This window comes from Pogoniulus pusillus, chromosome 7, assembly GCF_015220805.1.
Source record: "Pogoniulus pusillus isolate bPogPus1 chromosome 7, bPogPus1.pri, whole genome shotgun sequence".
Lineage (NCBI taxonomy): Eukaryota > Metazoa > Chordata > Aves > Piciformes > Lybiidae > Pogoniulus > Pogoniulus pusillus.
Window position 1 is genome coordinate 11,379,026 of NC_087270.1, and position 27,531 is coordinate 11,406,556.

A 27,531-nucleotide genomic window follows, 5' to 3' on the forward strand; every position below is an offset into this window, starting at 1 on the left:
AGATAACTTCAGGTTACCCATCGAGAGTCACAGATGAAAGGCAGGAGGGCTGTGATAGGTGTGATGAAGTATCAGTGGCTGTAGGTGACATTGAGAAGGCTCTTCCAGCAGCAGCCTGTTAATAAATCACTGCTGTGGGTCCCTTTGCAAGATGGAGCCACCTGAGGGGCTTTACAAATCAATGCAACCACTAAACACTTAGTCAAAATAACATTACTTAGGCTGAGATCACAAAGCTAACTGGATGACGAATTTACATGAAAGCACCATCAATTAAAGGAAACTGCTGTCCCTGGTGACACACGGCAGGAGAGGAGTGGATTTCTGCGTTGTAGGAAGGTGTCACTGAGGAGGAGGATAATTACCCTGCGGGGAGCGCAGGGCTGCCCCGGGGGCCGCGCTCCCGAGCAGCTGCTGCGGGCGGGCAGCGGTTCTGAGGAGTCACAGCGTGGGAAGGGAGGCTACGCAGACGCTCAGCCTGCGCCCAGACCCACTCTGCGCAGGGCAGCGCTCCCGAGCAGCTGCTGCGGGCGGGCAGCGGTTCTGAGGAGTCACAGCGTGGCAAAGGAGGCTACGCAGACGCTCAGCCTGCGCCCAGACCCACTCTGCGCAGGGCAGCGCTCCTGAGCACGCTGCTGCGGGCGGGCAGCGGTTCTGAGGAGTCACAGCGTGGCAAAGGAGGCTACGCGGACACTCAGCCTGCGCCCAGACCCACTCTGCGCAGGGCAGCGCTCCTGAGCAGCTGCTGCGGGCGGGCAGCGGTTCTGAGGAGTCACAGCGTGGCAAAGGAGGCTACGCGGACACTCAGCCTGCGCCCAGACCCACTCTGCGCAGGGCAGCGCTCCTGAGCAGCTGCTGCGGGCGGGCAGCGGTTCTGAGGAGTCACAGCGTGGCAAAGGAGGCTACGCGGACACTCAGCCTGCGCCCAGACCCACTCTGCGCAGGGCAGCGCTCCTGAGCACGCTGCTGCGGGCGGGCAGCGGTTCTGAGGAGTCACAGCGTGGCAAAGGAGGCTACGCAGACACTCAGCCTGCGCCCAGACCCCCTCTGCGCAGGGCTGAAACCATTTCAGAAGAGGGAAAAGAGACTTTCTTGTAACCAAGGGCCACAACTCAATCCCAGTCTGTACGAAAAGAGCACTCAGCTGTTGGCACAGATTTTTGACCACCATGAATACTGCTCAAGCTGAAGGTTGTCCCAGCCCCAACTAACATGACTGTCATTGGAATGCCCTGAAATCTGCTCGCTAAGTTCCATCGCGGTCATCAGGCTGCTCTTAAATACAAAGGTGTGAATGGATGTGTGACAGTCGCTTCCCAAAGCAAAGAATGCTGACTGTTACGATCTGATCGAGAAATCAAAGGGACCTCTAAGAAAAACGAACCATCAACCTCTGACAGGTTTTATTCCCCCACACAAAAATCACCCCCCAGATGATTTTCACAGCAAGCCACAGATGTCAAGAGTAAGACTGTAAATACCCATTGAGAAGGGTGAGTGCTGGGACACGTCCTTCGTGCAGCCCTCCTGTCAACTGCCATTAGACACTGGGCTCCAGCTGAGAGGAAATGGCAGAGCCAAACAGGCCAGCTCCATTTTTCAAAGCAAACCTGCTTTCCCCTAAAGACAAACTCTGAAGTGGAAGAGTCCTCAGCACCCTCTGCGCTGCTCCCCAGGTAAGTGCCTTGCTTCTGGAGGGCCACTCCTTGTGTATTCTTGTCACGGTAGGCCTGAACAGGCCAAAATAGGCCCGAACGTGCCCTGCCTTGCCCAGACATGCTCTCTGCTCGCCCTCCTTCTGCTGCAGGGAGAAGCAACTGTGGGAAAGAGGACAAAGAACCTGGAGCCACCGAGTCCAAGGACCCTGGCTTGCCCAGACTTGCTTTGCTCCTGTTTACCTCCTGTGGCAAACAAGGTACAGACACCTGGCTTGTGCCTGCCTCACGCAAGGCCTGCGTTTTCCCCAGGTTTGGGTAAAGCAAGCCTGTGTCTTCACCTGCTCTGGTCAGACTTGGTTAACTGCCACTCTGATTGGCCATTCTGTGTCCAAAGGCCCCTTAGTCTTGAGCTGTACTGGTAAAAAGAGAGGAGCAGGTAACAAGACCTGCTCTGCTGTTGTGCTTGTGCTCGCTTGCTGCTGCTCTCTGCCCCTGCCAGAACTCTGCCTTACTGCCGTATTGCAGCTTGCTATGCTACGCTAAGCTGTAAGGTAGCTCTGCCACAAAGGAACCAACCCTGATACTCTGGGTTTGTCTGTCTGGACACTGATTTGAGTTGACCAGGAACAGGCACCAAACATCTCCAGGCGATAGGCCTGCCTAGCCAGTGTGACACCCGCGCTAAAACCACACGTTGCAAGGCGTTCTGCCTACATCTGCCAAGACGAGGAGCCCTGGAAGCCGCACGCAGGTGGTCCAGAGAAATCAGGATAAGGTCAGAGACCATCTGCCTCCTTCCCCCAGCATCCTGTGAAGCCTGGGAAGAATCAGAAGGCTCAGCAGCCAACAAGACACCAACAGAACCCCACGAAAGAGTTTGGGTACTGCCTGAAGCTGCAGCTAGCCCCATGAGTCGCGAGACTAACTTTTGTGAGTAAATACTCAAAGCCTCTTTAGCAAAACTGTGTAATTGAAGGCAACTGAATTCTGGCCCTATGCCACAAGCAGAAAGGAGATCCTTCAGCCCATCTAAGGGACAAGCAGGAAAACTGCCTGCAAGAAGCTTCTCCTCCAGTTCAATTGAGTGTAATGTTTGTGTATTGTTGCCACTTATTTCTGAAACGTTCTAGATCCTACATTATCACACACATAATGTTTCCATGACTGTGCAAAGAACCAATTATTATTAAAATTGGTGGGGGGTGTGTGAGATGCCTGAATGCCAAAACTAATAAACTATATTGATTTTGAAAAAATAATATCTGAATTAACTAATGACTCCCTCCATTACAGTTCTGTGTAGGTGTACCTGGCTATTTGTTACATCCTAAAGTCAGATGTTAACTGATGGTCTCATCTTGCTCCTGTTCATATGGCACAATGCTGCATCTGTTCTGTGACAATTTTTCCAGTAGGGTCTCCCAGTAACGGTGAATCGTATCATACCTCCAAGGCAGTATTTGAGTACCTGTACTTGGGAATCCAGCTCATCTCACATTAGTCACTTAAAAAACAGTCATCCAAGTCTAAGTTACTTGTCTGATCTCTGTTAGAATTACTGGGAGAAAAACAAACAATTCTGGGGAAAATTCTCACACATCTTAAATGCTTATTTTACCAGGCAATAAATCACCTTAGCATATGCCTTCTTTCCTCCATCCACCATAAAGACAATCAAAGACAACTAGCTCAGATCACAATATCTAATTTTGAAATGCCTAAAGGGTTGAATAAAGCCCAGCTAAAAGCTCTGACTCTATGGCAGCACTGGTAGGATTCCAGTATGCACTAGGATGTAATCTCTCTTGTCTTCTGTTACCCATTTTCACTGGAAAGATGAGAGCTTTATCTCCTCTGCTTCCCTGTGAGCAGTCTGTTAAAGCAAGTCTGCAGGGGGTTTGACTGCTTTAATGACTGAATCCTAATTTCCTGTGCCCGGATGCCTTCTGCTGGAGTTGCTACATAGCAGCCAGTACTAGCTTGGCCCAAGGACCCTTTGTAGCTCCACAGGGCTATTGAAAGCAAGTCCCCTGTATTTCTGTAGCTGTTAAATTGATTGTACAGTTTAGGCCCTGGACATGTTGTTAATCCCATTGAAGATGTGATATTGAAGTCAGTGGAACCTGACCTATTCACACAAGCTCAGGCTCTGGTCCCCTAGCACAGCATATTACTGGCACAGGCAAGATTTCTGCTACTTTATGTGTGAGTTTTCCAAAATAGCATATGGATCCATCTAAAGCAAACCTGTAGACATGGCACTTCGGGACATGGTGTAATGGTCATGGTGATGTTAGGCTGGTGGCTGGACTCAATCCTGAAGGGCTTTTTCAACAGAAATCATTCTACAATTCTAGGAAGTTCTATGAAAATGCGATTTTTTAAACACCTGGTTTGGATATCTCTGTGCTAAACAGAACCTAGACAGCATTCATGAGGAAAGACTGAAAACATTAGCATGACACATAACCTCAATCAGAATTTACTGGGGTAAGGGAAACTCACTGAATGAGTTTCAGTTTTTCTAAAAACAAAATAATAACTTTTAAAAATCTCTGTGTGCATTGACTTAGATTCAATATTCAGAGTAGATCTTTGTAGGCTTAAATTCTGTACACCTATCCCATTTTATACAGGAAACTAACAATTAAGTGGAAATGTGACCACTGAATTTGGAAAAACCTGGAGCTTAAGTACAGACTACAATCTCCCAGGAGGAGAATGATACAAAAGAAATTACAGTAATCAAGTTGTTCTGTAAGTGGTTACCTCCACAATGAGGAAACTGATGTCTGTAGGCAGCCCATGTTACCTAAACGATAAAATCTGTTTTGACAGTGTAATTAATGTTAGTCTCAAAACAGAAACGCAAATCAAACAAGACATCAAGAGCAGAAAGTGTAAGCCTCTGCCAAAGTTAAAAGAGACATGGGCAATGCAAACCTCATGCATTGCTGATGGACTCATTACAAAAGGTTCTATTTTAGATCAGTTAATTAGTGAGAAATTATAGCCTAACCGGCAGCTTCTAGAAGTCAAGGCAAAGTGCTGACAGTCATTCTGCTCTTACAAGCAGTTCCTGTATGCCTCCACAACACTGCAGCTGCCTTAGAAAACATAATCTCAGATTTCTGGTCACAAGGAGGAAAAATGTACATTTAACTGTATTTCATTTACAGAATATATACACAGCTTTGCAGGAATGCAGAATGCATTTGTCACATCACCAGAGCAGTAAGAGGAAAGAGAGCTCCAAAGGCTAAGAGGGAATGCTACTAGGCTACTCTTACATAGAAATAAACCAGAAAATCTGGAGACATTTTCCAGTAGAATCAAATCCATATTGCTCTAATGCTGTACTTAAATTTATCTCTTCTTGACCTCCCACATACTCTTCTATGACTGACGAAAATTTCCAACAGCCTCCCAAAGCCACTCAAAAGCATATTATGTAGGCTTAGCATTGGCTTTGTTTGCATATTGTCTATTGTCACTCTTACAATAACTATGATCAGCTTGTGATTTTAGCTTGCAGTAAGGAATTCCAAATGCAGGAGAACGAGAAAAACAATTTGCACAGTTAATCTTAAGGAAGTGTTGCACAGTGGAATACTTTTAACAGGGTATTATGATAACAGTCCTGCATTGAAAGAATTTGAATGACTGAAAAATACTTTAATTAAAGATAACTTAGTATCTTTAAATGATTCTTTTAATCCATGGAGAGCTGCAAGTCTGGACAAAACTTCACAGTGCACTTTGGTAACAGGACAAGCAATGATCAGCAAATCATTTCACCCAAGATGCAGGTGAAGCCAGTATCAGTGCCAGAACTAGTGCTCAGAGAACTACTTGCAGGCTGCACAAAGTGATGCTGCTGGGTTTTGAGCAATCAGACTCGTAAGTCAGAGCATGTCTCTCTTATTTATCCTTGCTTTCAGCTGGACTAGAATTTAATCTTTGGTTTCACCTTATAATGCAATTTGAATAGGCCTACTTTTACCCCATATTTAGAGAGCTATCTAGCTCTACAGTGCTATCATTGTAGACTGGTTTTGCAGGAAAGAGAGAGAAGTAAGGACATCCAGATGACAGCTTTATTTGTAACAGACATCAATCCTAAAGGAGATATATCACATTTCATTGACTTTATTAGCACACTGATGTGCCTGTTTGTGACAGTTACATTGTAGACAGACTTCTTAGGTGAGCCGAATATTTATGACTGAAATTTTAATGCCTTCTTGTTTTACAGTTAGAGGAATGAGACAAAGAGTGGAAATATAGGTACTTGTCTGTACAAAGAACTATCTCAAAAGGTAAAGAAATGCATATAAAAATCATGACTCACTGACATGTTCTTAATAGTCTTAGTTCTTAGTCTTAGAAGTGATAGGTTGCTCACTTCAAACTTAAAATCTTTCCTGTTTGGATGTCCTCTGGCTGTTCTTGAGCAGTAGTAATGAGCTGCTTGGATTGCTTTGATATTTGTGGTTTCCAATGTGTATGTATTAATAGAGTACATACTAAGACTAAATCTTGTCCTTTCAGTGAGCAGAGAGTTTGTAGGTAAATATCAGGATGCAATTAGGTGAGTGAAAGACATTTTAGTGTAGGCAGGGGTTTGTTAACTCTCTCTTGGTGCACAATAGGATCCATACACTGTATTCAAACCCACCTAAACTTAGACATCTAATACATTTTTAGTGGTCCTAGGCCTTCCTGCCCACCCAACAGCTGCTTGTCCAGAAGGATGCAATTGTCTTATAGGTCTCATGTGGATGGCATAAATGTCCCAAATGGTACCAGACAATTATCCTTGAACTAACAGGAATTTATTTTTATGAAAGACAAATTTCATTTCCATGAAAGCATCTGTTTAGATGACATGGTCTGGAGGTACACCCCACATCATCAACTAACCTGTCTGCCCAAAGGCTAATTCTGCATGCTTATGGCCTAGGAATGTCACCAAATTTAGTGTCTCTATTTTCTATGATCCTCTGGAAAAAAGATTTCAAGTACATTTTAATGCTTTTTTTCAGAAAAGACAATTTTGCAAGTTATAAATAATACCTCTCAGGAGAAGTACATTTGTAAGTGGCAAGCATTAATCAAACTGTCCTTGCCATGAGGCAGAGCAGCAGTGAAAAGCACCTGAAGTTGCCTCCCTAATGCCTGATAATGTATAGTTAGAAATGGCTTTACTAGCCAATGGACATTCTAGAAACAGAAGGGTCGCTGTGGAAGCAAGACCTGACTCGCTGTAAATGAGTTTACTGTTATTTTGTGAAACCCCTGAGAGGACTTTTTCAATGGAGAAACACCTAAGGAGAAGCACTGTTAGGAGAGGGGTTTTGCTGTCTTTATTACTACAGGTAGAAGGGAGCATGATGAACTGGTGACTCCAGTCTCACCTACCCTGTGAGCTTTGCCCAGCTGCATAGATCCATCTGTTCCAGAGTACTCCAAATTCCTTTCTTCTCCCTAATCCCCTCCCCCACCGTGGATTTGAATGGGGAGAAGGCACGAAACCTGCTTCCCCCCCGCCCTGGCAGGGTTGAGAGGGGGATTAGCAAAGGGTGCTTTTCCTGCACGTGTGCTGACCTGTGTGGAAGCCTATGCTGAAACTGGGCTGGTGGTTGGCTGGGTTCTTGCGCCCGGGATAAAATGGCAAACGGACACTTTGTGCCACCTGGAGAGTTTCCTGCCTTGAAAGAACTCCTGCCTTGACAGCAGAGTGCCTGACAGGACAGGTTCCTGCCGCGACAGAATTCCCAGGCTGGACCGTCCCCGCTTTTGAATGGCTCCCACCTTTTTGCAGGGCTCTGGGTTTTACACCATCCCTGCTACTGGATGGTTCTGCCCACTTTTGCACTATTTTGGGCAAACCTGCAGGCTTGGCAAGCCCTGGGGTCTTTTGAGGAACTGCAGCAGCACCCAGACCCGGCTGCTCTTGGACTGTATCAGTAGCCAACTTTCTGGCTGCACAGTCTGGGCTCTCCCCTGCTGCTGCGAAGGCAGTGTCGCTTCCACGAACCCCTGTCTCGTGGCAGCCGTGTCTCGAGACATTTCTGACTTTGGCTACTCTGCCACTTGACTTGGGCTGCTGCTGCATGGATCTATACTATTGGATACTGCCTGAAGCATCAGAAGGCTGCTTCCGCAGCAGAATCCAGCACAGGATGACTGTCGAATAGCTATCTCACCTCCATGGGTAAAACTCACTGTTCTCTTAATTCTCTGCTCAGCCTGAGTGAGAGTGTGGTAAAGCTGTGTTTAGAGCTTAGCCTCTTCCATTTCCTGACTTCCTAAATCTCTAAATCTGTCTATCCTTCAGAAGAAATTCCCAATCAAACTGAATCTGTATATAAACCTAAACTAGTTTTGTATATAGTTTGGGGGTAGGGCTTCAGGAAAATAAAATCATTCTATTTTTATAATTCCTACCTTGGCCACATTAATTTCCTGCCTCCATGACACCACCTGAGGACAAAACCTGCTTGCAGCCTCAAGCTAAATAGCTGGGCTGAGATTTACTGCTGTCCCTGTTAGCTTCTGTCCTGTCAGGAAGACTTCAAACACTGAGCAGTGAATCACCTTTCTTGCATGATTTTTTTCTCTTTCGTACACATTTTTCCCCCCTGTAGAATATGATACAGAAAATGAAGTCAAGAAAACTCTGTGAAAACAGTTCCCACAGAACCACTTTGAAGCCAAACTCTGCTAGAGGAGGGAGCATGGGTGTGCTTTTTAATAAAGAAAGAACCAGCTGTCTGGCAAATCTAATAGGTTACGGAGGAATTATGTAAAGCAGGCTACAACAGAAGGAGCAAAGGAGAAACGCTCATTACACATTTTTTAAACTTCATTTTTTATCTTTGCCTCTGCAGATCATCTGTACCAAGGAGAATGAAAATTATGAAAAGCTCTTGGCTACTGCTTCAACTATTTTCATGCCTTATCAGCCTGATGAGGCCAGGCAGCCCCAACGAGCACAGTCTCACTCTATGTCAGGGAAACCCAAACTTATCAGCAGATACAGTGGCTCCTTGGCCATCCTCTGCTGAGCTTCTTGTGTCACCTTCATCCCACTGAATGCTGTGCCAATTTCCACTACGTTTCCCCTATTATTAAAGGGCAGTGTCAGCATAGCAGCAGAACTTTGATACATTTAAAAGAATGAGAGATTAATTATATCCCCCAGATATACTCAGAGCAGTGAAAATAATGTGTGCATATCCAAGTGTAGAACTGAGCTCATCATCTGTTAGTGTAAGATTTATTCTCACAGTATAGACGCACAGCTTGGCACAGCATCAAAGCATTAACTCAGGATCCCCAAGTGCTCCCGCAGATACATGGTATGTTTCCTGCAGAGACTTAGAGTGCCAGATAATTCCATGGAGTCCCAAAAGTAATTAAGAAAAGTCAACAGACAAATAATATTGAGAAAACAACCTTTGTATCTTATTTGGACTTACGATGTTGTGGTTTTAAACACACAGAAGCACAGACTACATCTGCTTGGAAGAGACCTCAAAGATCATCCTGTCCAACCTTTGACCAAACACAGTCCCTAAGTGCCAGGTCCACAAGCTACCTAAATGCCTCTAGGGATGGTCACTCCACCACTGCCCTGGGCAGACCATTCCAATATTTGATAACCCTTTCAGTGAAGAACTATTTCCTAATATCTAGCCTAAACCTCTCCTGGCACAGCTTGAAACAACTTCCTCTAATCTTGTCGCTTGACACCAAGGATACCACTGTTGTGGATACCCTTGCTAGCTATTACTTAGCAATGGAAACCAGAAAACATAGAATGGAAATTGTGGATATGTTACTTCATATGCCAGTGTTTCCCCTCATTTAGATGTTTTGTCCTAGCTACAGTGCTTTGGATTAAAAAGATCCAAGCAGCCACCTGGATGAAGACCTCATTCTCGAGGAAACAAAGAAAAACATGAAATGATTGATTATAAAGCACATTTCCTTTAGAAACCAATGTGTGTACTCTTCCAAGTTTTATATATATATATAATCCCTTCTAAGTCTTCTCTTCTCACAGCTTTTATCATGTCCTCATGGGAGAGATGCTTAAGACCTAAAGTCTTCCTGGTGACTCTTCACTGAACTCCCCTCGATGCATATGTAGTAGGGCCATGACTTAAAGTTTTGTCTGCCTTTGGTATCCATAAATATTTGAAACCCCTCCCCTCAAAACAAAGAGAAAAATGATAACTGCTGCCACAGTGGTCTGGTTGTAACCAGAGAAGCAGTCATTCTGCACAGCAGGGGTAGCTGTGCTGTGGAACAGCAGAGCTTATCAATGAACGATCATATTCTCACGCCTTTATGTTTTGTAGGTACTTGACCATGCAGGGTACTTTTTGGCAATGAGTTTTAAGGCTGAATATCAAATGTGCTCTAAAAATTCACACTACATAGCCCTTTTATTTAGAAAATGTAGAGCTGAAAATAGCTTAAAGTCAGGAGAAAGGAAACCTGCAGTTCCTGAGGCATTCTGAGCAATTGTATGAGCTGTAATTGAAAACTCCCTCATGCAATGTGACCTTGTTTGCATTAATTGGTTTTGTACTTAGTGCTCAATGGTTCAGTAAATGTGAAATTCTCTGAAGTTTACTCATTGCCAAACACAGTCCTATCGGCTGAGAGGAGCAAAATGGACAAAACCTATTATCTACTTCTCATCTTTTTCAGTGTGCTCTTTAGGAAGCATGAGCTTAGCAGAGCTACCAAGTATGGCTTTGCTAACGTGAGGTGTGCATTCCATTGCGCTGCACTGCCTACAGAAACAAGGCCATTTGGCCAGGTAAGGCAAGGAACGATCTCCTCTCAAATCAACGCTCATTCATGCTAAGTTTCTCTCAAGACCAGCTGGAGATCCATGAAGTGAGATCAGTGATCTTGAATTGGCAGAAGTCCAGGCTGCCTTTATGTACTGTGACCCAGTTCCCGTTGTGCTGGAGTCTATAGCTGGGTGGACTTCTTTCATTAATCTATTCATTAAAAAATACAGTTGCAGCCAAAAAAAGTTTGCATTAGAGGAAAATATGAAGCAGTTTTAAGAAACTGAAAATGCTCCTTCTGTTTCATCAGCCTGAAAGCTGAGGAACTTAGCTGAGTCCACTGTCAGTGCTTGCTGGTGGAGAAGGACTTTGTACCTCTGACTACAGTGCTTCAGCTCCTCCTTAAAAGGTATTTAGTCTTTTCTGCTTTAGCTTGTTCAATTTACACAAAAAAGCAGTATCCACTGAGCAGATATCCTACCAGAGGAGTCAGTGTCCTGAGCAGCAGGCTGGAGCAGCAGTGTCTCTCTCAACAGAGGTGAAAGTGTTTTATACAATGCATAATAGCACCACCAGGAGAAGTTGAGTGTGCCCCTCGCATCTGAACAGACGATCACTGAATCACAGAATTGTTCCATTTGGAAAAGACCTTTAAGATCATCGAGTCCAACCATTATCTAACTCTGCCAAGTTTGGTGCTAAACCATGTCCCTTAGCATCACATCTCCGCCTCAGGTTATCTTGGATGGCCAAAGGTACAAATACCAAGTTGTGCTCTGTCTCAAAGAAGGGTTTTTCACATGTTTCACAACAGATAATCTCTCAGTATCACTGCAATCTGCTATGCACTTCTGCATTCGTAGTAAAAATAAACAAGATCAGCAGCAAAAAAACTGTGAGGAAACATCCTGAGATATTCTACAAAATCTGGAGTGAGCCATGTACAGAACTCTCTTTACATATAAAGACATGTAACAAAAATAAGCTGACCCTCCTGGTCAATGGGAAAACAATGGAGAGAGGGGTTACTATCTTCCACATGTCCTGATTGGTTATGTTTTCATGGTACAACTCAGTGTTGGACAAGTGTATTTGAATTACTTTTCAGTCAGACAGCCTAGGTACTGCAGTTGGGCTCACATTTGACTGTGGCACTGCTCTCAGTCCAGCATATTCTTTCTCAACACCACTACAGAGCCAGGGCTCACTACACACAGCTGTGGTGGTGACACAGCTCCAATTCCTCAGGTAACTTGCCTAAGTCCCCACAGCACTCTGCTACACTACCCAAACTTTACCAGGAAGGAGCCTTCCTGGCATATACACATGCAAACATCCTCAGAAAACAGGGAGGCAAGATGGTACTATGAGTTTATCAACTCTTCCTGAAAAGCAAAGTGCTGCTTTCAAGAGTAATAAAGATGTAAGGCAGTAGTAGTTAGGATGACTACTGCACTCTAACTTCTCATTCAGGAAATTACATGTTGTCTGTGATGGAGGGACAAGGTGGGAGGCAGCAGCAGCTGGAGCTGTATTTTCTCAGCTGTGCATCTGACAGCTGCAACTGGATACAGATCAGAGACAGAAAGCAGATGCTGTCATTCAGAGCTTTTAACATGAAATATTTCTTACTGGGTTCATTATCTCTTTACAGAATGAAACAGAATGGCTAGAAATGCCCTAATCACAATGAAATAGGAGTCTCAGTAGGGGTCACAGAGAGTCCAGTCTAGCATACAGTGTGCCAACAGTGCTGCCTGCCTCCTCTGCATTGCCCTTTGTCTCATTCATTTATACCTGGGGCAACAGGTAGTGGCTTATGCCTTGTCACACAGTCTCCATCAGAGATGGAGAAGTCTGGTTCCACAAATGATTAGCCTATGTTATGTGCTCATTAGTGCCAGAGAGACTACCAATGAAGCATCGAGCTTCCTCTGCAAAGCTGTATACATTTAAGGCGGCTTAGTTACTGGTAGCTCTTTTTACATCTATTAGAAAACCCTGTTAGCAGAGTCCGTTACTATTGTCCCACATAATACTCATTATAGTTGCAACCTTCCTACCTTCTGAAAGCTGTTAGTGCATCTAGGAATAGTTTAGGGAGCTGTAAATACATATTCCATACTTCTGTAATTGAATTCATAGATCAAGTATCACTTTTTCATTTTAGATTTACATTTTCTGTTACATGAATTACTGTTTAGCTAAGCCTGCGTCTTATGATTTAATTGCTTCACAACATCGATAAGAGGCTGCCATGACCTATACTACTAAAATTTCAAGTAGTAATTAAATTGCAATGCTTATTAATTCTCTAAGAAACTGGTTTAGTTTCTTTGCCAATGAGAGTTTGTTATATCAGAAGCAAAAAAAAAGGCATTAATTCAATTTTCCTAGGAATTCAAAAGCCTGAATTACAGCTGAAGGCTGATGTGAAACTTCGACCTTTATGACATTCATCTGACTGAAGCCTGTACAAATGTCAAATATCTGCTGACATAATTTTTACATTTCAGGCAGCTGCTTCTACAATTTTCAGAAAGGGCTCGAGACATAAGAACATTTTTTTGCATTACAGTAACGATAGAAAATGAAGCGTCTCCCTCCAAAGTGACAGAGGCTGGAGAGAGAAGCATGGAAGAAGCACTCCTGGGGGTTTGAAAATGAGAACTGACTTGGCCACTGAGGTTTTCAACTAACAGCGACTCGTATAACCCTCACTTTTCTTGTAAATCAGATATGCATTTCTAATTTGAATATTCATCTTACACAGAAGCTGAGGACAAATTTGCTCAGTGGTGCAGAGAGAGCATTTTGAATACAGAACCACGCTCAGAAGCGTATACAGTCCACAGGCTTAGAAACAGTTTGGGCTCAGGCAAGCAAAGGATGTCAAAGCAAATTTTTTTCTCCACAGTGCCAATATCACCTCACCACAACAAAGCGGAAAGAATACCTATTTGGGCAAGCAAATCTATCTGATAAATGATTTCTGAGATGTGGGAGAAGCCATGTGTGAAATGAAGGTTCAAGTTTCCAAACCCATAGTATTTAACCATTAGACTGCTAATCAACACAAACCATTTTTCATGCATACGAAAGCACTGGGAGGCAAACATATTTACTGCCTCATCTGGTTATTTTCCCAAACATATTCTATTCTTCAGTTCTATTGCTCTAGAGAAAATAAATTCCCTTCAGTGAGAATGTTTGGCTTATCCAGTATACAGTCAAGACCGTGTAGGTTAAGACCAATCAGCTTGGTAATGAAAAGTAATACTGAAAGTATTCTGATTCAATGCTTGGAGTCAGACACTGAGACAGGGATTCAGTTGGGTCTTTTGCCATGGAATGTTTCTTCAAAACAATCATGCAGTGCTATATGACAAAGATGAAAATTGGTCTCTGGAGAAACAATAAAATCTCACTTTACATCATGGTAGCATCTCTATCAAACAAAGGATGGAAACATCCCTAGAGGTGATGCTGAGAGCTACAACTTCAGGTTTTTTCCATAAGTTATTTATAGCAATTAAAACACTATGCTCAAGATAAAATAACATTTCATGGTACTTCTGGAATGTAAATTTACATTGTTGAACTTTACTTTCTAAGTTCCCACTCTTCTGTTATACAACAGCTATGTGAAGCAAATAAATTAAATGGTATTTTTGCATGACACATTGTGAGCTCAATTTTTACCTTTTGTAGATGGGTAGCATGCACTGCAATTTAATAGGAGGTGTTAAGGACAGGATCATAATTAGGAACCGGCATTAGCGTATTTGAAATGCAAAAGCGAATTTGGTTCACTTAGCATCTGTGTATTCACTTAACAAATATGTATTTGTTATAGGTTTCAGTTGAATTATTCAGCTGCTATCTGTGCAATCTTTTCTCTACTAATACTAAACACTGGCATTAGAAAATGAATAAAGATAGCATCTTTGCTAAGCACCCACTAAGAGAAAAGCAATTTGCCAGAAGAATGTTAAAAAATCCTAAAAGTGAATGGTGTAAAGTGAATCAGTGCAACTGATCTCATTTAGAAGATTAATTACTTGACAGATAAAAGTACCTAAATGTCTAAGAACATGTAAGTGATACTGTTTGCACTTTCACTGTTATATTTCCTGGATAACTGTACATACAGGAAATGGAGGACAGAAGCCCAGGTCCATTCTAGTATGCTTGCAGGATTCTCTCCATAGGAGCCTATTTCGAGCTGTAGCTGCCACAGTGCAGTACAAACCCAGGCATACTGGTATCAGATATTGTCACTACACAGGGAAACTGCTTCCAGTGTCACACATCCTATTACAAAACAAGATGATATATTTTCATGTGCAGAACAGTAGAAAGGTCAGTGTAGATTTGCTTACCTGTGGTTGACCTGATAGTTGAGGTGATGTTGGAAGATGCCATCGCAGGTATACATTCATCATCTTGGGAATAGCCTGCCTGAATGGCACGCAAGTAACTGTGGCTTCTTGTTCGGAAACATCCAGGGAGGTCAAGGGCATCCATTGCCTGAGCTTCAACTTCACTAAACACTGATTCACACACCGATTCAAACTGCCCATTAACCTCTGCTTCACTCATCTGAATAAACAACAACAATGCATTTCATTTTTGACTTGCTTTTTTGTCATCATCACGGCCTCAACATCTCAAATGGACACCTGTACATTGATGAAGAACTGTTTTAGCAAATAGTTAAAGTGTAGCAATCCCTTCTGATCACACTCACAGTTTTTTAACTTACATCAGTTGTTTATATGTAAATACATCATATACTAATTTTAGAATCATAGTCATAGAATCAACCAGGTGGGAAGAGACCTCCAAAATCATCCACTCCAACCTACCACCCAGCCCTAGCCAGTCAACTAGACCATGGCACTAAGTGCCTCATCCAAGCTTTTCTTCAACACCTCCAGGGACAGTGACTCCACCACCTCCCTGGGCAGCCCATTCCAATGCCAATCACTCTCTCTGGCAACAACTTCCTCCTAATATCCAGCCTAGACCTCCCCCAGCACAACTTGAGACTGTGTCCCCTTGTTCTGTTGCTGGTTGCCTGGCAGAAGAGAGTGACCCCCACCTGGCTACAACCTCCCTTTAGGTATTTGTAGACAGCAATGAGGTCTGCCTTGAGCCTCCTCTTCTCCAGGCTGCACACCCCCAGCTCCCTCAGCCTCTCCTCACAGGGTTTGTATTCCAGGCCCCTCACCAGCTTTGTCGCCCTTCTCTGGACACTTTCTATTACCTCAACATCTCTTCTGAATTGAGGGGACCAGAACTGGACACAGCACTCAAAGTGTGGCCTGATCAGTGCTGAAATTTAATATATTTTGGCATATTGAGAGGACTGCAAATACATGATTTAAAGGTAACCAACGAGATCACTCTGTGCTGATGGAAATCCATGCTCTGCCAAGACAGGAAAACAGAGATCAGCTCTACTAATGCTAGCTCCCAAAAGGTGAGTGTGGATTGCCTGGCTTTCTCACTTATCAGCAAAGTCACTACTCGTGGACATTTTGCCTGCATGGCAAGAATGAAGGACGTATTTCATATTTGGAGATGTGTAACTTCAGAGGAGGTGCTGCTTCTGAACAGATTCAGAAATACTGCATCTTAAAGTTGTGTCCAGTGAAGCCTGTGAAAGAGCAACCATTGTCTGAAGTAGAGAAGTGGTCAAGGTGAGAAAGTAATGCTTGGACCACCTTTAGCCAGGAAGTGCCCCAAAGTCAAACTCATTCCCTGCTAAGCCATTCAACTATTATGGAAAAATAAGCTGCAGCTACTGCTGCTGCTTTTCTTCAGCAGCATTATTTGAAGTCTGATACTTCTGCCACCAGATGTGCTGATGAGCCCTGCCCACTGGCAGGGCACCCTAGATTTGCCTACATGTACCATTTACCAAGTTGACCCCTTGGGTAGTTCCAGCACCACCCTCCGGCTCACTAGAAGGTTTGGGTAGGAGCTGCCCTCTCTCTCCTGACCCTGCCTTACAGGCTGGGCATGATGGAGAGCTGTACATTTCTAGGTAGCTTTCAGGGTTTGAGCAGGCTGGCCAGCCTTGGGGAACCTCTCAGTAGGGAAGTGTATGTTGCAGTTTGAACATGACTGCCGCAATTCTACCTACATAATTTTTAACAAGTTCTCTGAAATCAGCCCTAACTGCCTGCAAGTGTTGTTGAATAATTCAAAATGATGTTTCACCCAAAATGAGAGTGGAAGCTGGCACTGGCCAGCCAAATGCATGGCTGCCTGACACAGCCTCCCAACATTATTTTTAAAAGGAGAGAGCTAGAAACCAGACCCAGCATAAACACCAAATTAAATTCGCAGCACCACTAACAGCACATTCAGCTGGCATTACTTTTCTACGAGGCTGCTAAGTGCAGCTTTCATTGTTACTGTTCCTAGTACATTATTCATTATGGCAACAGAGTGAGTGCAAATGTTTCAAATGTTTTAGGATCCCAATTAAGTAAATGGAATTTTCATATGAAACTTGTGATGATAATGAATAACTGATATTTTAATTTCATGTAAGACATTTTGGCTACTAAATCTCTTCTGAAAGGAATTACATTACCCTCCATAAAATTTGCTTCTAATAAAGGTAAGTAGACTAATGCAATCTCAAAAAGATCTTAAAAAAACCCAACTTACTCTGAAATACTTTGCATACATAATTGATCACTAAATTTATGGTAATGCAGTCCATAAACACTTTAAGGCCTAATCACTTTTTTCAAACTAAGATCATTTCCCATTGAAAAATTGAAGTTTTCTAAACTTAAATTAAAAAATATTAACCATGGAACCCAACATCTTTCTTTACCATTAGTCAAGAATTAGAAAGGAAGGATCCCACAAAGCAAGCAAACAAAAAAACCATTACAAATGCCATGAATCACACAAGCTGCTGTTGCGTAGATGGGTCGAGATGGTGCTGTCATGGATAAAGGACAGGAGGTAGCAAAGGTTCAGAGCTTTAATACTTTTACTTTGTGTAGCATTTATTAAATTCATTTATTACTGGTCTGGAAACAGCTGGGCTGTGAGTTAGGAAGTGTGTGGTTGACACAAAATTCCAGAGGTTAATGGAGACTGCAGAAGAAAGTGAGGAATGACACCCAGCAAGTTCAGTTAATGTGGGCAATTGAGCAATCTACCTGCAAATGAAATTTATTGTGGGCATCTTTCCAGGTAATGAACACTGGAATGAAGAATTTTAACCAGAACTGAAACCAATTAATCATTATGGACAGCCCAACAAACCCCTCTACGCACAGACACTGTCAAAGAAGCAGAAGATGTTAAAGCAGTTCTATATCATAACATCATTAAGTGACAGCCAGCAGCACTCGTTTCGAAAGCAGAACATAACTCTGGTGAAACTTTCTCAAAACCAGAGTGTAATAAAAATAGGGAATAGCCAAATTAGGGTAATGAAAATCAAGGCATGAGAACGAGGGGGACAAGTTTCACAAGGGAGCTCTGAAAAATAACGCAAGCTTTGGAAAATGACTGCCTGTCTGCTTCTAATTCTGTTCTGTGCTGTGTAAGAGTATACTTAGATTTGTCCCACATAAATTAAGGAATTTGACTGAAGGGCATTAGTCAGACGACTACTCCCTCTCAACTCTTCAGTCAGAGGAGACTGGCAGGCATTTCCAGAGGGCTCTCAGCCCACTTGGGATGTGCATTGTCCTGAAAGAAACTCTTTCACTCCATTAACGACACAGGAAGCTTTAGTCGTTGCCTTCAGTTAAAAGCCTCAGGTTAGATGAGTTGAATCTAGGCCTGAATAGCTGTGCAGTGTGAATTGAATGTGAATTAATACAGAATTGCTTTAAAAAGATTGTTCAAAACAGAAATATTTTGTATAATAAGCTACTCTATCCCTCAGCACCTCCCTTAGTGATCAAAGGGAAATAAAGTAACAGCAACAGAGAGAAGAAACATCAGGGTCAATGTCTATTAGGAAAAATGGAAATGTTATGCAACGTCCTCTGCTAAACAGAATATGCACATACTTCATGAGGCTGCTTGCACTTCAGGCCTGATTCAGCTCTCACTTCAACATGAATTAGCACTAACTACCCAACAGGATGGAAAAAATGTCTCTTTTCAGAAGTCCTCATACACAGAACGGTTGATGTAACTTACTGCTTCACCCAGGAAGAGCGAGGTATTTAGAGATGAATTGATGCTCTTCTGGAGCACAAGCATTTCAATCTGTATCTTAATCTGGCAACTCACATTTACTGCAATCAGAATAGGTATCTTCAGAGAAGAAGTACTGTAGGAGTGCACCCCTTAAGCTCAGTCTGAATCCTCTTAACATTTAAATATTTAACACAGACTGAAAATGGAAGTGCAAACACTCATAGTTTTAGCCAGAAATAAATGGAAAGTATTACCTATGATGGTTCCTCTTTGCTTCTAGTGGTCAGTGATTTTGCTTTAAAATAAAGGGTTACATTCCTCACAACTGAACTATGACAATTCACATCTTCAGCTTGGTTTTACTTAAAAAAGCCCCAAATGAAGCAGAACTAAAGCAACCCACTAGTGGCATCTCTCGCATCTGTGATTAACCCATAAGAGAAGTAATAAGAAGCGTTTCCCACCTGACTAACGCAGCTGGCCTGACTGAGTGTGCTCACTGCTCTCATATAGCTCTGATTCCTTGAGCGAAACTTTGGGGAATTGTAGTTTGCAGAGGGATCCAGGTTGTGACCCCCAGGCACGTCACTTGCAGTCTGAAGGTAGCTCTGACTACAAAGAAAAGAGGAAGAAAAAAGGGAAAGAGTGTAAAATTACAGATGGAATCAGTTAGTCATTTCTGTGAGACTCACAAACGAATTCCCCAGGGTCCAAAGCCCTCTCTCTATATACAGCTCTGCTGCAGTCATCCACCTCAGCACAAACAGAGAATCTGCAATTCTACTACCTAGATGACATGAAATTTGAAGTCTTTGCTGCATTCAAACATCACCATTCCTCCTGGCTATTAATGCTGAACTTCACTAAAAGAGGATGTCTAGGTCAACAGGAACAAGACCCAGAGCTAAAGCACAAACCAAAGTAACTACAAATCTCCCTTCAGAGATAAAATCTATTACTTATCATCTGGTTTTCTTCGGGGTGTTGTGCATCAAGAGACCTTTTATCTTCAAAGAAATGACATCTTTTTACAAAGGATCAAAACATCCCATGTTCAGCTAAAAGAAATAGATGAATACAGAACTCGGGAAAACTGCAGGAAGCTCTATAAATGCTTGTCGTACAAGACAGCTCCCATTTTGCTCTAGGACCTTAACGCTGCAATGAGCCCCTTTCGCACATATCCACTGCAAGAAAATGTTAGCCTCCATGGTTTATATTAAATACACTGATTATCATTCCAGGAAAAATAAAAAGTCTGAGAGAAGAACAATATTTTGCTCCCAGTAAATAAATAAATAAATAAATAAATAAAAGCAAGTTGCAAACGAGGTTTACCACAATCAGATTTAACGAGTCAGGTAGCGCATAAACTACTTAATGAGTCAGAAAAGGCTGGATTTTGTAGGGTAAATAGGCAGTTGTCATATTCATTCCTTAAAGGTCGGCTTAATAAAAGCAGAGTTTCTGGAATGATAGATTTGTGCCAGTTGAATGTCTGTCAGTACCAGCAACACTGTCATTTCAAGCTGAGCTGGCAGTCCAGCAGTGGCTGCGACACATGTAGGAGCTTGTCAGGAGCTGCCCCGTAAAGGGAAAAGCTTCCTCTCTGGAAAGATCAGATCACTCACTGGTTCAACTGGTGCAAAAGGAGCCATAAACCAGGACCTTTTTTCTTATGTCATGTTTATCAACCATTGAGCACAGCCGTAGTTTGGGGCTTGAGGAAAAACTCAGCCTTCCTCTCTAAATGGACTTACTCTGAGTTTGGGCTGCCTGAAATCCCTGAGGAGCACACAAAATCATCTCAGATCTTTTTGGTTTTTTTTTAATGGCTCAAACTAGAGAAGCAAACAGAATCATCTAACAGTTTGATTTAGAAGAGACCTTAAATATCACTTAGTTTCCACCCCAAATATCATTGAGATCCATCTCCCTGTGTGGCCATGTCCTCAGATGTCAGACATGTGGTGACCCAAAGTCCCCTCACTCACATCACCAGCTGTAAGAGCAGATGGACACGACAGACCTCGACCTTCTACACTTGGCAGATCTGTTCTCAAGCACTCCCACGTGTGATTCCTGACTTGGCCACTGCAGGATCAACACAGACATAGCTTTGATTCCTCGGTGTGTCTGCCAATGGCTGGGCTATCTGCTCCTCTAGAGTAAGCTGCATTCCTCTTCAGGCAAAAATGGGGCAAGGCAGGCATTTGTTTTATTATTCCTTAGAAATTTCCCTAGAGAATAAACATCTTTTTCTTCCTTTATCAAATGCCTTCTATGGAATACCTCTTTAGCTTCATCACAGAGGTAAGCTATGTAGAAACTACGGTGTAACTGCTCATATCAATATGAAAACGTATGTGATAGACGCAGGCAGGTGATCAGAGGTTAAGGCATTCAAGCCAAAGCAATCTGCAGATTAAGACAGTTGTGAGATAGTAGATCTAATTTGGGTTGGGATGATGAAATCATCCCATGAAATCATGCAGCAGTGGGTTATTTGTTCCCACAGGTATGAAGACAAATATAATAGATAGGAGAAATAGTGTAGAGCCTCCCTGTCTAAATTTAGTTGCTGGATGTAATGAATTCTGCTTTCTCCTGTAGGAAGCATGCTGGTGACTGTCACCTGTTTTGTGTCATTCTGGTTCTTTGCATATGCTTTACTAAATCTGTCCAGTGTTAGTATTTTTCAAAACAGTTAGATGAGTCCCTTGTGGATTTTCTGTCACAAGGTAGCAAAATCTGGGATTATGAGTTCAGAAACAGTTTGTGAAGGAGTTGAGGTTTCCTCATTAAAACATGGGCCATATTAAGAAATGATAGGAGCAATAGAATTAAATCATAAATTATTGATCATTTTATAAATCACTCCACAATTAATTAAACTGGCTCTTATTAACTGTCTCCTCTGCTCAGTAACGTTCAGCAACCTATTGTTATTTCACTATGCACATACTGGCTCCTTGCAAGACATTGCTATCATTTAAGACAATTGTGGTGGATGGTTCAAATTATACCTAGAACACACATCCAAGACATATCCTATACACCTGCCTGGATACCCACCTCTGAATACCCACCCTGCCCCCCTCCCCCCCTTCTTTTCTGGTGGAAGAAGCACAGGAAAGCAGCCAAAAGCCTTGGCGCCTCTTGGTCTGCCACAGGGACACCATATTGGCCTTGTTTTGCAGCCTGCTTTGTGTTTGGCAAACACAGCTCATGGATGCAAGGCATGTGCATCCCCCTGTTTTGGTGAAATACCTTAGGATTAGACCTAGGGGTGTTTTCATCTGTTGCTGTGATGGTTTGGGAGTTACCTGCCCCCACACACTTCAGAAAAGCACACAGACTAGACTCAGCCAGCTGGGGGTTAAGGAACGAAGCTATGTTTTCAGCTTAGCACAATTTACAAGCAGATATATACACAAAATTTACATTTATACACAAGTTAAAAATGATGCAGAAACACAGTATCCCCCCCGAACAATCAGTTTGCCAGGAGGGCTCCCGACCTAATCCTCCTGCCCCTTCCCTCTTATCTTTCCAACTCACAGCTGTTCTGCTCAAGACCTTCAGAAAACACCACTACAGAAGCCAGAAATGGGCCACTTAGGCTGCTCCTGCCCTTTGCAGATTTCCAAATACTCATAATATGCCTGTCTGTCAGCAGCGACTGCTTCATCCACGCTACAGCCATCCAAGCCTGCTCGCTTTCAGGGGACAGTGACTTCCACAGAAGCACCAACTAATGGTTCTTGCCCACACTTCACTGAACATGAAATCTAGGACTAGAACAGGGAAAATAACTGCTGGAAAATACCTGCTGCTTTAGCTCTAAGCAACAAGATGCGCAAAGAAACCAAAACAAGCAAAATTTTTAACTCCAAACAAATGTCCTTCTGTGTCTTGCCATGTCTTGTAGCTATTCCTAACAGGACTCAGTACAATAAAAATATCAACAGAAGTTTAAATTTACTCTTACTGTAATAAAGCCTCATTAGATAATGTCTGCCAAGAAATTTCAGGAGATGGAAGAGTATATCTACATCTCCTTTTTTCCCCACTGTAACAGAAGACTTGTTAAGATGAGAGAAGCTATGTAGAACAGGGTTTAATGAAAGGAACAACTAGATTAAGGTAATCCTATAGTTGCAATCAAGCATTAACTAGTGATCAGGGAAGGAATCTTACTTCCTCATCTTTAGCCATCTACTATTTAGCCATCAATTTCCTCCTCTACTAACTGCGCACTGTTGAAACGAGTAAGTTGCTTGCTTGATACAGAGCAAACAGCTAACTTTGGTGGGGTTTTGTTTGTTTGTTTTTCCCTCTTCCCTGCATTTCACTGCTATATATAACTTTTGGAAAGTATAAATGGCCATGGATAGTGCCTGAACAGCCCAGCAACTTCAGCATATAGTACTGGGGACCGTGAGTTGCTCCCCATTAGGGTCTGTACCACAGTACCTCTCTCTCTCCAGCCACTCGAAGTCTATCACATTATGCAACACTCAGCCCACACTTTGCCATCACTCGGTTCAGAAGCTGGTGAGCATCTGGGATGGGTTTTGGCATGTTTCCTGAAATCACTGCTGTACAACAAGTATTACTGTAAGCCAGAATTACAACAGGCAGTACTTACTGCCCAGTGACCTATGCAAGCACTGAACGTTTTGCTGAAGCTGAATTGTTTAGTTGTTTGGTGAAAAGGCAAATATAACAATAAACCAACATGGTTTCACCACCAGGGCACATGAAATGATACATTTAGAGGATGAGAAGGTTTTACAGTTTATAGCTAATTGAGGGTCAGAACTTTCCCATACAAATGAAGGTTCTGAGCAGCAGTCCTTGCCAGTCAAGGCACAGCCCCAGTGGAAACATGGGGTGTATGAGCCCTGGAAAGGGATCTGTCACATTGCTTTTAATTTTTCTTTCTGTCTGTATTTTATTTTCTGGTAAGTGATTGATATATCCTTCGTCATAAACCTAATAGTTTTGCTTAAAAAAAGCACAAGCATGAAGCCAACAATGCAGCAAATATCATACACTTGCCAAGGTCATCTCCAAATAGTGGTTGGTCCCCAGAGTACCTATTCTCTGTCATGTGTTCAACTACCATTGTATCTTGGGTCAGGAAGGTACCAAGAGTGAGTTAAAATATTCCTAGGCCTCTAAAAGTTGCAGCAAGAAAGTCACCTTCTGACTGTGAATGCCTCTCGAGTTTATTAAGGGAGCATCAGAGACAAAGAAAAGTCCATTTCCCACCAAATCAGTTCTTGGAATTATAATATTCTAAAATCATACCTTTAAATTTTCATTATCATGTCTGCATTTGTCCAAAAATTTGAGAATGAATAGGAACATTACAGAAAGTACAATCACTTCTGTTTAAATCAGTATGTGCAATTCAGAAGCATCATTCTGGGACAAAAAGATGAAATTTGTAAGAAAGGATTCATCTTGGGCATCTAAAGGGGAAGTGCATTAGGATTAGCGAGCTAGCCTAAGTTATCAAAACCCATTTTATTGAGAGATTTACATTTCAATGGATATTAATTTCGCTACCTGGATCTATCTTAGCCATGTCTTTGTAGGCACATGAAATAACTCATAGACCAGAATCTAATGATTAAGTGTAGCTAGCAGCAGCATTGTGCAGCAGCTGCGAGTCGTATTGCGTGCCCACGAATCCCTGCTGAAGTCAACAGAGCTCTGCAAAGGAGCACAGATGTGCCTGCATGCAGCCCATTGCGGAGCTCAGGAGCAGAGGCAGGCATTAAGGCTGATTCTCCCTTCAGCGTGCCACAGTTAGTCTGCTGCCTTGGAAAAAATCACAGTCTATGCAAACCTGGCAAAGTTATCTGTAGCGCAGACTTTCTTCTCTACTCCTTGCCCGACTGGAGCTTCTCTTTGATCAGTGATAGGAATAAAAACCTGGGCCAAAATAAATTTTTAAGATTCTTTCATTTTTCATCATTGGCCCACAGCCATTCTTTAAGAAAGGTGCCTGAAAGATACTGAACATTTGATTTCTTACAGCAATACGTTAGGGAAGAGGTGGAGACTGCTGTTTCCATCCTTATGGAATGCCTACTAATCACCACTGGGAGAGACCCTTTCTTGTCAGTAAGTTTTTAAGACTTTTGTACAACATGAGCCAAAAGAGAATGAGAGGAAAGCATTCAGAGTGGTCACAGCTTAGTGGTTTGTCCACTCCTTGTAAACACACAGAGATCGTAGGCTCAAACAAGCCTGCCCTCCAAATCACGCAGGCTGTGCATGCAGTAACAGGTGCTTGACGTGGGAAGTCTAAACCCAGAGCTATTGTTTGTGAGAGGTGACAGATGTGCACATGTAGCTAATCCTAAATGCATTGTTCCAATACCCTATTTTGAGCTTGGCCTGGAGAGGAGGCAGCAAACTCGTCAGAGACAAAGCTCAGGCAGATGTTACACTGAAAACTTTGAGACATTTTAAGCATGCTGTAGCAGTTCAGCAAATAGATTGGAGGATCTAACCAGAAATCAAACACTGGATGCATGTTCCTTAGTCCTGGTGTAGAATGGAAATATTTTCTTCAGGAAGTTATCACATTTTTTAGTTTACTTTTTAATTTGCCTTTGGTACATTAAAAATACCTTAAAAAATATGTTAAGGCAGAATCAATGTAGATGACAGACTATCAGGACTCAGTAAAGCTCCTGAGCATGAGCATACACAGAAGTCTTAATCAAAGAAGGCTTTTCCAGGCTGAAATGGAAGACACTAATGAGACTCCATAATTTCTGGGTAAAAACCAGTTGAATTTGGAGATGTGAAATTATATACAGAGTTTCTGCTTTCAAGCATCTTAATTTTCAAAACCTTGCCTGAAGAAGAGTCTCTACATACAGACATACTTTATAATCTCATTTAGCTGTTATTAAAAAATAAACAAATGAGCAAGGCAGCTCTTGATCCTTTGGAACAAAAAAGGAAACTAACATATTTGTTGAATACAGGAATGAATAAGAACCAGAAACATATTTCCTTTGGGTATCATTATCTGTGCTGGAGAGACTGGTCTGCATCTTACTACATTTTCTCTACAATCTACTACATAATTGCATCTTTCTGACAACAGCTTTTTTTCATTCCTAGGAAAGCTCTGCACTTTGTTCAGTGCCTGAGGATCCTTTTTCCATCCCTAATCCACAGTGATACATTTCAGCCTTACAACATCGATATTCACTACGATGAGGCAGATCTGGGCTCAACGACTCCCTGGGTTTCACACTATGCTGATTCTAAGAGAACAAGGTGCCTAAGGCTGCTTAAGAGTGTTTCCTATTATTCTACAAGTGAAAACAGGATGGGCACCATCTTCTGACCCCATAAAAGCCACCTCCTCGGTAGTCAGATGACTACCTTTCATCAGCATTCCTTCTTAACCCAGTGGATTAATCTAATGCAGACCTTCCTGCCTGCAGCAGAGTGCACCATGACTGTGCCAGTGGCTCACTGATTGCATTATTAGTTGATAAGGCTTTGTAATTAGCCCTCCAACTCTCCTCAGTAAATCTCCAATTTCACCCCTCAGAGACTCTGAGTAGATGCTACTACACTATAGGGCCTCAGAAAGCTACTAATGAAGTGTGTAATGAGACTTTTTAGAGTCAAAAGATTGCGGCAAAAACCCAAAGATAAATAAAAAGAATATAAAAGATGCGAGTTACTTTCCTAGTGATTTGTTTTCCATCTCTTCATTTCAAAGTATTTCTCAGAAATGGCTTCAAAACCATTTCTAATTTAAAATGCAGAAGAAGAGTTAATGCTAAAATTAAGTTTACTCTTACAAATTAAAAGAGGCTTGCATCAGTGGTGTGCAGCAGTGGATAGCACTGAAAGAGGACATTAATTTCATCAGCAAGGAAGCTGTGCTTAAACTTTCAGTGTGTAAAATCTCTGCAGCACATCCATTCTTTCCAATGTGTACACTTGCCTATGGCTTGTAATACCCCCAGATTTGCTCATCATGAAGTAGCAAGGTGATGGCACCAGGGTTGGAAAAGATGGGTGAAAAGACAGAGGCTTAGAGGTTTAGAGTCATGCAGGGCTTTCAAACTTCTTATGTGGTTTCCACCTTCTCAGGTGGTAAGTGTGCCGTGGTTAGCACCAACGGTTACAGAAAGTAAGAATGTTTATTTGATTGAGATTTACCACCTCTCAGAGAAGCTTGTGCTGCTCTGTGATCCCTGCTGAGTCAAAGGCTCTGACAGTGAAGTGCTGTCAGATGCTTGAGCGTGGCCAGAGAAGGGCGACGAGGCTGGTGAGAGACCTCGAGCACAGCCCTACAAGGAGAGGCTGAGGGAGCTGGGATTGTTTAGCCTGGAGAAGAGGAGGCTCAGGGGTGACCTTATTGCTGTCTACAACTACCTGAGGGGTGGTTGTGGCCAGGAGGAGGTTGCTCTCTTCTCTCAAGTGGCCAGCACCAGAACGAGAGGACACAGCCTCAAGCTACGCCAGGGGAGATTTAGGCTTGAGGTGAGGAGAAAGTTCTTCATTGAGAGAGTCACTGGACACTGGAATGGGCTGCCCGGGGAGGTGGTGGAGTCGCCATCCCTGGGGCTGTTCAAGGCAAGATTGGATGTGGCACTTGGTGCCATGGTGTAGCCTTGAGCTCTGTGGTAAAGGGTTGGACTTGATGATCTGTGAGGTCTCTTCCAACCCTGATAATACTGTGATACTGTGATCTTCTTGTTGAAGTTTAATTCCCTTCAGAACAGAACATGGGGACATGCCTTGGTTCATAGTCCAGACATTCTCTAAGACAGCAGGAGTTACTATGACCCTGAAGAGATGCAATCTTCTGCTCTGCAAAG

The 27,531-nt window shown here is 42.7% G+C and overlaps 1 protein-coding gene across 23 annotated transcripts in view; it reads right to left on the reverse strand.

Moving 5' to 3' along the window:
• The window catches only part of DLGAP2 (DLG associated protein 2), a 465,415-nt gene that overhangs the window by 43,421 nt on the left and 394,463 nt on the right, over positions 1-27,531 (reverse strand). For all 23 annotated transcript variants that reach the window (XR_010302764.1, XR_010302763.1, XR_010302762.1 and 20 more), the window contains 2 exons: positions 19,123-19,270; positions 14,854-15,073 (listed from right to left, as the gene is read on the reverse strand). Coding sequence is in view for 19 of the 23 variants with exons in the window: in XM_064145870.1 (XP_064001940.1) it covers positions 14,854-15,073; positions 19,123-19,270 (368 nt within the window). In the remaining 4 variants the exon portion in view is untranslated. The remainder of the gene's footprint in view (positions 1-14,853; positions 15,074-19,122; positions 19,271-27,531) is intronic.